This window comes from Melitaea cinxia, chromosome 2 (genome assembly GCF_905220565.1).
Source record: "Melitaea cinxia chromosome 2, ilMelCinx1.1, whole genome shotgun sequence".
NCBI classification, from domain to species: domain Eukaryota; kingdom Metazoa; phylum Arthropoda; class Insecta; order Lepidoptera; family Nymphalidae; genus Melitaea; species Melitaea cinxia.
The window spans coordinates 8,731,246-8,743,904 of NC_059395.1; the positions used below are offsets into that span (position 1 = coordinate 8,731,246).

General features: G+C 34.6%; 2 protein-coding genes across 3 annotated transcripts in view; both read right to left on the reverse strand.

Annotated features, from left to right (window-relative positions):
- Nucleotides 1-12,659, reverse strand: part of LOC123664219 (methionine-R-sulfoxide reductase B1) — a 20,551-nt gene continuing 7,892 nt past the window's right edge. The window contains exons 1-6 of one of the 2 annotated variants that reach the window (XM_045598816.1): nucleotides 10,106-10,190; nucleotides 4,261-4,471; nucleotides 4,025-4,129; nucleotides 3,631-3,792; nucleotides 944-1,104; nucleotides 1-732 (exon numbers count right to left, since the gene is read on the reverse strand). In XM_045598816.1, the coding sequence (XP_045454772.1) occupies nucleotides 959-1,104; nucleotides 3,631-3,792; nucleotides 4,025-4,129; nucleotides 4,261-4,348 (501 nt within the window). In that variant the 5' untranslated portion in view covers nucleotides 4,349-4,471; nucleotides 10,106-10,190 and the 3' untranslated portion in view covers nucleotides 1-732; nucleotides 944-958. Of the gene's footprint in view, nucleotides 733-874; nucleotides 1,105-3,630; nucleotides 3,793-4,024; nucleotides 4,130-4,260; nucleotides 4,472-7,552; nucleotides 7,558-10,105; nucleotides 10,191-12,659 lie in introns of those variants that run through there. The other variant, XM_045598823.1, reaches the window with a different exon arrangement.
- The window catches only part of LOC123659291, a 25,789-nt gene continuing 24,796 nt past the window's right edge, over nucleotides 11,667-12,659 (reverse strand). Inside the window, exon 17 of the mRNA XM_045594540.1 lies at nucleotides 11,667-11,830. Within this exon, the coding sequence (XP_045450496.1) occupies nucleotides 11,771-11,830 (60 nt within the window). The 3' untranslated portion in view covers nucleotides 11,667-11,770. The remainder of the gene's footprint in view (nucleotides 11,831-12,659) is intronic.

Below are 12,659 nucleotides of genomic sequence, written 5' to 3' on the forward strand. Positions count from 1 at the left end.
CGACACAAAAATACACTTTATTTGTACTATATTTAAAGAAAATATATACAATGCAAATAAATATAAAATCAACAATAAATGACTGCTTCTGGTAACTTAGTTGTAACTAATACACAAAAATAAAGATTGTGGAGCGCGATACTCGTTTTTCAAACGCATTTCGACGGACAATCATGTGCACGATTATAGCAAATCTTGGCATATATTGCCTTTAAACTAGTCTCGGTACACAATCATAACGTTCGTTCCTCTTTTTACAATTATGCCTTGCAACGCTGCCTTGGCCTTGACCTTGCTGACCTGATACATAACCTCTATTATACAATATATTATGTGTTCAAATGATATGTTTACAAACAAGTTAATTCGTGTAGTATTAGATCATTATCTTTCGTAAGAAATATTTTTTTTAACTTAACAGGAATAAGTAAAGTATACTTATTATGAAAAAAACTGTCTCACCTCTTACACGATAAAAAAAAATGCTTTTTTTTTCCTTACGTTGCCCACGACCATTAGTTCAGATCCATATCTTCTATACTAATTACTCGATCATCTAAGGTTTTGACGTGTTTAAACCAATTGTGAGATTTGATCAATTGGCAGACGTTTTTATGATTGTGTTCCTAAGACCGTCCTAAACATAATTAGTTATACTGCATCTAAGTATCATTTATAACCATGTATCTAAATGATTAAAAATGAAGCACAATTCAGTGCTGGAGGCATACACTGCAATACAAGCTGCTTCTGTTAGTTCAAATCTCATAAACAAATTAGATATTTAAATCAATTTACAATAATTTATCCAATGGTTATTATTTTATGGGATTTGTCATACAATTAATAAAATGCAAAAAAAAAAAAAACATAGTAAACATTTACCTACTGTAAATTATATCCCAATGAATAATTTATAAATAAGTTGTAAGTATAAAATTACATTATGATATAAGCTTTAGTCCTTTCTCTCTTCAGCTGGTATGAAGTCCAATGAAGCTGAATTAATACAAAATCGTTTCTTGGTGGGCCCCGGCCCGTCATTGAATACGTGGCCCAGATGAGCCGAGCACTTGGAGCATCGCACCTCAGTTCGCACCATACCTGGTCGTGTTAAAACCAGTAATATATTTGCCCCAACTTTATTTCCACACCAGTTTCCATTCACCAAAAAGCCATTATTTACACATCACATTGAACAAAGATGACGCCATGAATAATCCAATGTTAAATCCACCGTGTTCGTGTCGAGGGATGGCAATGTAGTCACAGCAGCGGCAGCCATTGTCGTCCGGTCGGCAGCCATCCGTAATGGAAAGGCGGGACGGGACAAACGGAGCATGTCAGGGAATGAAGGTGAAGAATTGTGAATTAATATCATGCACATTCCAGGGATGTTATGGTGTAGCAAAATAATTAATATTCGAATTATGAATATCCAATACCAACCCAAAACATGAAATGAATAGACAACACAAATTAATAATTGATGTAGGTATATAATTTAGGTTAAAAGGAAAAGTATGAATACAATCGTGAAAAGTAAAACATGGAGTGCGTAAGTGCAAATTATGATCAGTTAATTGAACTCAAAATAATTTGTATTAATAAAAATAATTGTATAAGTATTATTACACATAACCGATCAGTAACCAACTTACGTTTATCGTGGAGGACGGGATTGTTTCGTAGGGTGGTGAAAGGAACGGAAAGACAGAAAAAATATTGAAATACATTAGCACTAAAGTCAATTTTAAGAACCCATCGTGTTAAGTTAAAAAATGGACCTTTTTTATTACAAAATGGGCTTGCACTTGACAACAGTCTTGCCTAATGTAAAGGAAAGATAAGCTCAAAGTTGAAATGCTTTTGTTTACTGAATGAAGAATAGTATTCACCTTAAATATATGGCCGTAATTCGCATTACCAATGATAAAAGTACTTATTTTTGGTAATAATATGTTTTTATTATTATTCTGAGTTAGATTATTAACTGAGACAGGGCACAGCAGAAAATATTCTGCTCAAAATCTGAAGCAGCCCGACTGAGGTAATACCTCGACCTTACAGAAGATCAAAGTTAAATAATACTGCTTTCAAACAGTGTTGTTTCTGTGGTGAGTAAGGTAACCAGAGTTCCTGGGGGTTTTGGGTAGAGTCGGCAACACGCTTGGGTTACTTCTGGTGTTGCAGGCGCCTGTAAGCTACGGTAATCACTTACCACCAGGTGAGCCGTATGCTTGTTTGCCGACCTTGTTGTTATAATAGAAAACTGAGTATCTGTAACAAGGACTAAATGGCGCGCGAGAATCATTATCATCTTAAAAAGACGAAAAGATATACTACAGTACTGGTAAAACAGGCCCTAAGTCCATTATGTATGTAATATCTAGTCATTTTAACTCATTTAAATATCTATATAAAGATTACAGTGACCAAAATTTAAACCCAAAATACCAAAGTTAAGTCAATATCATAATATAAAAATGCTTAGTAATAAACATTATGATAAACAATTATTTATTACTAAATATAAATAGAGAACAATTTGTAAACTTAGTTTTTTTTTACATTTAAATTACTTCAATATATACACATAATTTAAAGTAAACTTGTATAATAAGGACCATACATAAATAAGATAAAACAGTGTGACTTGTTAAATATAGTGCGTTCATAATTATACAATGTGTTTAAATAGCAAAGGACATTCAGCAATAATAACAACTCACCAAAGCAACACAACATGATTTTTTTTATTTATTTATAAAAATACATATAACAAGACAGAGCAAGGTTAAAATAATTTAGTTGCACTGCTAGGGTGGAATACTAGATTAAAAAAATAGCAAGTCATATAAAAAATAAAAATAGGAAATAAGGTAAAACCATATTGCACTCAAGTTGAAGGTTAGTTAGGCAACAGGTGTATATAGTTCTAAACATGGTAGGAGCATTGTGCAACCATATATGTCTCACAGCAAGGGCAGGTTAAGGATGCTATATTGTAACATATTCAACAGTTCTATCTTTGTTACTACATTATCTTATCATATAACTTTGCTGTCAATAATCGTTACTGTCTTTAGTACAGAAAACGAATTCTAAAATATGTGTAAATTTAATTTACTGAAAATATTTAAAAATATTAAAAAGGACTGTCAAATGGGTCATATAATTTTATATCTTAAAGTTTATGTGGTATGTAATCAAAACAGAATAGTTTAGTAAAAGATCATGACTAGATATAAAAGATTAGACCTTGCATACATCATTGGATTACATAATTTGCAAATCACCTATTGTACATTGACATTGGAAACAGTTCTGCATGATTTAGCATAAAAGAAGCTACTAGTGACACAGATTTAAAAAAAGAAAGATTAAAACTGTTTTGTAATAATTTGTATTTAATGTAACTTTAATTAAAACTAATAATATTTTAATTAAGTTACTACAATGTACAATGGCTTTTTGGTGATAGTTAATAGCTTTTATTATGTTTGTTTTAGTAAACAGTTTTTAATATGAAATTTATAATATAATTGTTAATATTAATATTAGTCATGAAATAAAATTCTATGTCATTGATATCACATTAAAATTAAAATAAAATAAAAGATACGGTACCTGCACTAGTATCCTGATGTAATGTAACTTTATCCTTTGCTAAGACATCATTGAATGCCGGCCATCCACATCCAGAGTCATATTTGGTCTTAGAGGTAAATAGTTCTTGTTTACAAACTACACAAACATATAAACCTTCCTCATAGAATTTATTATAACAACCTAAAAAAAAAACGTAATTAAAGTATTCGAAATGGTAAATAAATGAAATAAATTCGCCTTGAAAATAAATTTTGAACTAGTTTATTTATTTATTTTATACTTAATTTTACACCACAGACAGTGAAGTACAATGGGCGGTTAGCCATAGCTAATTATCCATTTCTTCCAGACAACCCAGACATAAAAAGGGAACTTATTATCTAAATACTATAATTGTTAATTTAATATTCACCAGTAAAAGGCCTCTCTGTTCCAGCTTCCTGAGTTACATGGTACTGTAAAGGTGTTAAACGTTTTTTTAAAGTCTCTTTATCTTCCATAGCTCTCCAGACTAATGCTGAAAGAAATTAATTGTGTAAATAAGTGTAATCAAAGTAGAAATTTTCAAGTAAGACTATTTCACACAAAGTTACTCATATTTTCCATATGCACTAATAATACAAAACATTCAAGAAGAATAATATTTACCAGTTGTAAACGTATTCTTCAACTGAACAGTTCTGTTCGTCTGCGCCGCCTGCCTAAATATAGCCAACGGCCTAAGTAGTACACGCATAACTCACATACCAAAACTTATAGCGTGTTGTTATATAATTAATCCTCCAATAATAACAAGTCAAAGATAAGATAACAAATATAGTTTCTTAACTGTTATAGTAATAAAATTCTATAATAATATCTAGAAATATGCAGTTCAGTTCAGTTCTTTGCTTAATGGCTTTTAGTTGTGTCAGTTTGACACATATCATTTCGCCAATGTCACGTGGGATGGAGAACACACGACGGAGATTGTTATTATTTCGGTGGATTTGAGAATATAATTTAGTTAAATTTTGAAAATACACGAAAATAGTATGTATTTATTCACAATACTCTCAAAATGTACAAAAATATAAAAATATTAATAAGTATATAACATTGTACTAAATATATATATATATATATATATATATATATATATATATATATATATATATATATATATATACATTGTAATATTTACAATTTAATTTTATTATATTTAATATATTTACATAAAAAGGAACACAGAGGACTAAACACAAACATTAATAAAGATTCAACATTTATAGGGCGGGGAACTTCAGGAGGGAGTACGTCATACAACGGATGAAGGAGTTTGGGGCAATTAAACAGGATATGGGATGGGGATCCTTCATCTAAACCGCATTCACAGAGTGAATGGTCCCGTACTCTAATTTTTGCGAGATGTCTAGGTGTGCACGCGTGACCTAAACGCAACCTGCAAATGGTCGAAGTGACCCAGCGATCGGCGTGTCTAAAACGGAAAAACCATGGTCGTCTAGGGATTTCTGGTTGCAGGCTCGCATAGTATTTACCTTTTACCATTTTGGATGATATCCAAGATGATGTCCACGAATTGGCCAACCGAGTATTCGCTGCAACACCAAGATCATAACAGAAATTTTTATAGTGAGCATGGGAGCCGATTTGGATGGCAGATTTGGCACATGAATCCGCAGTCTCGTTGCCGGGAATATCAGAGTGACTGGGAATCCAAACAAGAGTGATCTGCAAACCTTTCTGATGACATAAAAACAAAACTTCCCTGATCTTTAAAATAATGACAAATCTTTTTCTGCTACGAAACGGGTTTTCCTTAATTGCTAATAGGCAACTTAAGGAGTCAGTCAAAATTACGGTTTGTCTTAAATCGTGGGAGTGGGCATATAAAATAGCTTCCAAAATAGCGACGGCTTCACCGGTGAAGACCGATGATTCAGGCGGGCACTTAAACTGTAAAATAATTTTGAATTTTGGGATCCAGCAGGCTGCGCCAACGCAGCTATTTGCTGACAGTTTAGACGCATCGGTATAAATAAGTAGATGATCGGACCAATTTTGATGAACTACATAATTAAAGAGAGACTTAGTGTTCGGGGAACCTTTGATAAGACCAAGGTTTGTAACAATGACAGGACGATATACAAGAGCTTTATAGGGAATAGAAAAAAGAGGATTTATAGGCAGTTGAATATATGGATTTGGAAGTTTAGTAAAGTACAGGAAGCTATTCAAAAGACATGATTCGGGTTTGTTGGGATTGTGAATTTGTGATAGTTCGCTTAAACGACTCCAAAGAGGATGTGAAGATAGCTGTAACATTTTGCTGACAAACCGATCACAAAGGAATTGTCTCCTTATTTGCAACGGAGGGTCAACGCATTCAACCTGCAGAGCATTCGTGGGTGTAGATTTCATAGCACCCAGAATGATTCTAAGGCATTTGTATTGTATTTTATTTAGTTTTTCTGAAGCTGATTTAATAATAGGGTCTAAAACGAATAAACCATAGTCCATATGGCTACGAACTATGGCATTGTAGAGGAGTTTTTGAGAATATGGGTGAGCTCCCCACCAAACGCCTGAAACTGCCCGAAGGGCATTGATACCTTTTTCACATTTTTTAAGAATGTGCTCTGTATGAGAAAGTCCATTAAGTCGGTTATCGAGAATAACTCCCAGAAATTTAGCCTTATCTACGAGGTCAATGCGCTGACCTCCATAATGAAAATCGAAGACAGGGACGATTCTTTTTCTAGAGAAAGCAACTGCCTGGCTTTTGGTTATCGATAAAGATAAGCCATGGTCAGACAGCCACTGGCCTAGATAATGCAAAGCAGAGTTAACCCTAAATGTGATATCATCGACTGAATTTGATCGATAATATATGGCAATGTCATCAGCGTATTGTAAAATGTTGCAAAAATTATTGACAGATAATTCGAGATCAGAGGTGTAGATGCTATAAAGTAAAGGACTAAGGACGGAGCCTTGAGGGAGACCTTTCCAGACAAGTCTGGGGGGAAGAGAGACGTTTTGGAATCTTACAGATATTGATCTGCAGAAAAGTAAATTACATATGAAATGTATCATCCTCGGTGGAATACCCAGCTGATGTAGTTTTTGCCTGAGTACCGCGAGAAGAACATTGTCATATGCAGAATTTATGTCTAGGAATACACCCACAAGGTACTCTCCTTTTGCAAAGGCTATTCGAATATCTGTGGTGAGAATGCTGAGACTATCCATTGTGCTCATTCCCTTTCGAAAGCCAAATTGAGAGGGAGAGAGAATATTTCTACTTTCCATTACCCATTCCAAACGGTTCTTCAACAGATGCTCTGTAATTTTCGCTAAAGTAGATGAAAAGGCGATGGGTCTGTAGGAATTTGAATCTGACGGATTTTTGCCTGGTTTTAAAATTGGTAAAACTATTTGTGTTTTCCAAGAGTCTGGAAGAACGCCTGTTGTATAAAATCCATTAATTATGTTTAAAAATATAACTTGAGATTTATGATTTAAGTTTTTTATAAAAGAGTAGGGAATGCCATCTTCTCCAGGAGAGGAGTCTGTAAGCCCAGACAAAGCACACTGGAGCTCAGAGAAGGAAAATGGAGCATCCATTTCGTCTGAGATAGGTTTTGGAAGAGAAGGAAGAAAGTTGTTCTGGTGAGGAACAAAGGGAGGAGCAAGTTTGTCAGCAAAATTGTTAAGCCATTCTGATGGATCATTAGAAGAATTATTACTTGAAATGAGGGAACGACGAAATTTTTTAAGTTTTGTCCAAACTACTGAAGAAGGAGATCGCGGAGAAAGTGATTCACAAAAATCAACCCAGCAGCATTTTTTCTTTTTCGATACTAATCTTTTCAATTTAGCGTCTAACCGTTTATAATGTAAAAAATTAGAAGGGGACATAGACACAGAATACATAGACTCTGCCTCTGTTCTTTGTTTAGATACACGAGTGCATTCCTCATCCCACCAGGGAGTGGAAAGCACCTGTTTTTTGGGAAAATATTTTTTAGGAAAATGAAAATCGGCGGCAGTTGTAAGAGCATTGACAAATGATTCGTAACAGAGAATGATATTTTCACCACCTATAAAACCTGGGATAGCGTCCAATATGTCATCAACAGAACTGGCAAAGTCAGACCAATTTACATTTTTGAGGGAATATTTTAATAGGGGATTAGGATTTGAGATAATAGAAGAAGTGGAACTTTGATTAAGAGATAAGACGATAGGAAAGTGGTCACTGCCAAAAGTGGAAGAAAGGATATTCCATGAAAGTTGTGAAGCAAGAGAGGGAGACGATAAGGACAAATCTACTGCAGACCCGGGGTTTTGCGAAGGGAAAACCCTACGAGTAGGCGAACCATCATTAAGGATGCAAAGATTGACATCATCAACAATGTCCACCAATAAGTGAGCATATCTATCACAGGAATAACAGCCCCATGCAGTGTGATGAGCGTTAAAGTCACCCATTATAAGGACAGGAGGAGGTAGTATAGAAAAGACAGAGTGAAGATCTGGAAAAAGGGAAGAAGAAGGATGAGGTATATATATAGAAAGGATAGAAATGTTTAAGGATCTCACGGCAACAGCACTAAAGTGCTGGCTGGGAGGGAGGGGGATTTGAGAAAATGGGATAAAATGGCGGATAAAAAGGGCACAACCTGCATATCCATCACTTCTGTCATCCCTCAAACAGGAGAAACCTGGGACCCGAAACCGAGAACCAGGAACTAACCATGTTTCAGAGATGGCAATAATGGACGGACTATGCTGATTGATGAGGGAAATGAGTTCATGTTTTTTAGGACGAATGCTCTGGCAGTTCCACTGAAGGAAGCTGGTCGGAAACATTATTAGCAAGATTAGCTAGTTTGGAAAGGTTAAGGGCAACGTTGGACGGTAGGGGAACATCACTGCATGAAACAACCATACTAAGGATGAGTTCAGTAAGCATTTCTAAAAGGTTTGAGGAGTTTCTAAAGGAAGGAGTGTTATTGTTTTCATTAATAGCGCAACCGTTAGGAGTGGTGGAAGGACAGCTGCCAATAATGGCTTGGTGGGCTTGTCTATCGTACCCTTTCCCAAGAGCGGAAGAGGTGCGAGCAGAACGGACTACGGTTTTGCGGTAGGAGGAGATGGAATTGTTTGAGGAAGGGCTGGCATTGTGGGGGCTTAGAGAAATATGTAAGGACGGGGAGGATACTTCTTTAGTAATCTCCGCGTAGGATCTACGAACAGGAGGAAATTTAGTGGATGCTTCGAAATATGAACTATTACTAGCGGCCATTTCTAATTTAATCGAGTGTTGTCGCGAATACTCAGGGCAACCTTTGTCTGTAGCGAAATGCGTTCCTGAGCAATGAACACAAGAAGCATTGTCCTTAGTGACATCACATGAATCTCCACCATGTTGCTGTGAACATTTGTAGCACCTCGATTTCGATCTGCATTGATTTTTAACATGCCCGTAGCGGCAACAACTGAGACACATGATAGTAGGAAGGTTATAGGTTTCTACAGGAAGGGCAGTGTGATAGGAGAAAATTTTAGTGGGCAATATTTGTCCCCTAAAGGTCAAAACTATGGATTGGGTAGGAACCCAGGTGATGACTCCCTCATTGAGAACTTTGCGATTCATACGTCTCGCTTTCACAACTTCACCGCATCCAGCCGGAAGTTCTAATGAGTCGACGAATTCCTCCATCGACCAGTCCACGGGAACTCCTTTAACTAAACCCATTCGAGATATATTATATGTCGGGATAAAGGCATTATATTTGCAGAGGCTTAGAATGGGGTTATTTAAAAATGAATTAGCTGCATCAGCGGAATCAAATTGAACAGAGATTTTATTTCTGCCTAGATTTTTCACTCCGTCTTTTACGACGGAGCTGATTTTATGTTTATGTAAAAATTGCCCAAACTGTATCGCACGGAGAGTAGTACCTGAGGAGGGCTCAGTTACTTCCCGCGACACCTGAACGATGAAGGGGCCTTTATCATCACCTGAGTATTTTTTAGGACCTTCAGAGAAAGATGGGTGTACGTAAATGGATTGGATGGACGGATTTGCAGTGGCCGGGTTGACAATTATTTTCTTAGATGCTATATCAGTTAAAATATGTTCATTCGGTCGTTTACGACATTCGGAAGATGAATTAAATAAAGAGGGATCAGGGATATTGTTAAAAATCCCAGGATCGGGGGGATCAGGAGGTCGATCGACCTCCATATTGAATTAAAAAAAACTTATATCTAAACTAAAATAAATTTAAGTATACTAAAAATAATAAATAACTAACTACAAATACTTACAACAACCAGTAATGAGAGTAAAATACAATGATTATAAAAAACAGACTATTTTTACAGTACATTAACGAAAGAAATGAAAATAAAACACCAAAATCTCTCTAATACGTGTGTTAGCCAAAACCACTAAGGCGCCAATCAAATCCAAAGAGTATACCTAGAAATATGCATTACACATAAATTTGACAAATATGTCACACACTGGCCGCGTTCTACTAAAGACCCACAACGCCATCGAATACGACCGCTGAAAATTGAAATTGCCGTTCCACGGTTCCACTAAGGAAAAAAACGACGCGAGCGTTGTACTTGTAGGCGAATTTTATAAGTGCCTAAGTGGATCTCAACAGGCAAGTTATTTTACTCTTTGGTGGAACCATGGTGGAACCTGTAGAAAACCGGACCGCAGATTAGTTTTGCCGCTCTGTGGTTTTGCCTTGGAAGTTGGAAAACGCATATTTGGGCGCTGTCAGGTGTCAGCTGTGTAGTGATACCAACTTGGGGGATTTTCCCCGAAATCTAGGGATATTTTGTAAATAGCGGAAAAGTTTTAGGGAAGAAATTTTTTTGAGTTAAAAGTTAAAACTCAAAAATAAAAATTCTTAAAATACGTTATTATACTATACAATATATCACTAGATCCTTTTTTTTGTAAATGAACTTTAAACATCGACTTTTAATCCCAAGAATACCTTTGGGATGAAACTCATAAGCGTTTAAATAAGTTTCTTAATATTTTTGTGGCTTATTGCAAATACTGAACCATTGCGAACTACATCAAATAATATATTTGATATTTCAATTTCATTAATATTCCGAGTCATTCGCCGTGTTATAACTGGGATTCTAACGAAATTGGATGATGTTATCAAGTGGCCTCAGACTAATAATCTAATAACCAATACATGTGAAGGTTTTAACACAAAAAAAAAATATATCAAATATCTTAGAATTAATCGATCGTAGACATTTAAGGATTGCAAAGCCTTCTGAGGATACGAAAGATTATTGTTATCGGAAAAAATATTTCTCTATAAATCTTCAAGCATCTTCAAATGATCCTCGAGTTTTACGAAGATCACCTTTATAGAAAAAATCTCACAAAATAGTTTTCAACAATTAAACATTACTAACGATATAGTATAAGTAAAAAACTCCGATCAATGCCAACTTAAAGAAAAAACACTTGTTAATTTTGTGCTACTGAGTTAGTATCGATTGTATCGTTATATGCATCACGCAAAAGCAGTACTTTTGAATGTGCTCGATTGTACGAAGCGTTGCTGTAGTTGAAACATTCTACATTGAGCATTATGCCGCATATGCGCTTTAGTGCTGTAATTGGAAAACTATGTCAAACTGTATACTTTAATTTAATTATAAATAAAATGAAGAAAATTTAGTTAGCAAAGTACTGACATACTAAATTATCAAAAAAATTAATATATATATAGTCAGAACAATTCGAGTAATATAATAACTGAGGGTAGGTGACTATCGAACGATGTGCTAGGTGGCGCGTCGATCACCCCACTACTCTAACAGCTAATAATTGACAACTGACATTATCTGAATACACCCAAGTCAAACACTTGACGTTCCGTATTCATACCCTGCGACATATATATATATATATATATATATATATTCAAAATTTCAAATAAATTAAAAAAGTGTACCTGATGTAAGATAGGTAAGGGGGAAATAAAGATACTTAATCACAAAGCACTCATTACTTTAATAAAACATTTTAATGGATAAATCACATTATTTACTACGAACATTTTTTATCTTGAAAACAACCAACATATTTTATTATTCATTATTCTTTTGAAGCTGCATTTTTCGCGTTTGGGTTTATCTCCATTATTCTTTGGCTTCTCTGTATATAAAAGATTAAATAGCACTTTTAGTAAAATTATGGAAAAAAATATGAATAATTTATTTAAAATTATCATCCGACTGTTTTTTATATATAACTCATTTGTGTATCTCTTATTGCAGAAAACTATTAAAATTGGTTTTGTAGATTTAGAATTTTCTACAAAGAACCAAATTACACCTCATTAAAATATCAGATTATACCTACCCTATATATAATTAAATTTCTTAAATAACTGACAATTCTTTTAAGAGGGCCATTCAGTAATCATCTATAATACATAATTTTCAGTTAAAAAGATCAAGTTAAAATTTAAAGGTACGGAACCATGACAACGAAGAATTGGAGCCCCTCATTTTTAAAAGAAATTGTACGAACAGTAGCATAGCTAAGTAACAATGAACAACAAAGGCCTTGGGGCAAAAGATAAACGAAGGCCCCAACCATACTATTTAAAATAGTTTGTTTCGTATTCGTCGTGGTCGAATTCGACATACTCCAGATTAGTGATATTCCGGATATCCGATATAATATCACTTTTCTCGCGGATCCTTACGGATCTTTTATTAATTTTCAAATTTAATTAATATAATAAAATGCTGAATAAAAACTTAGATTACGTCGTTAAGTAGTATAATTAAAATTATTTGACACCTTTAATTGCAAACATAATAAGTTATAATAGTATATAACTCAAATATACTAAATCAACTATATTGTGATAATCACTATTTCACATTGAAAGTTATGACATCTAATATATAAAATTCTCGTGTCACAGTTTTCGTTGCCATACTCCTCCGAAACGGCTTGACCGATTTTGATGAAA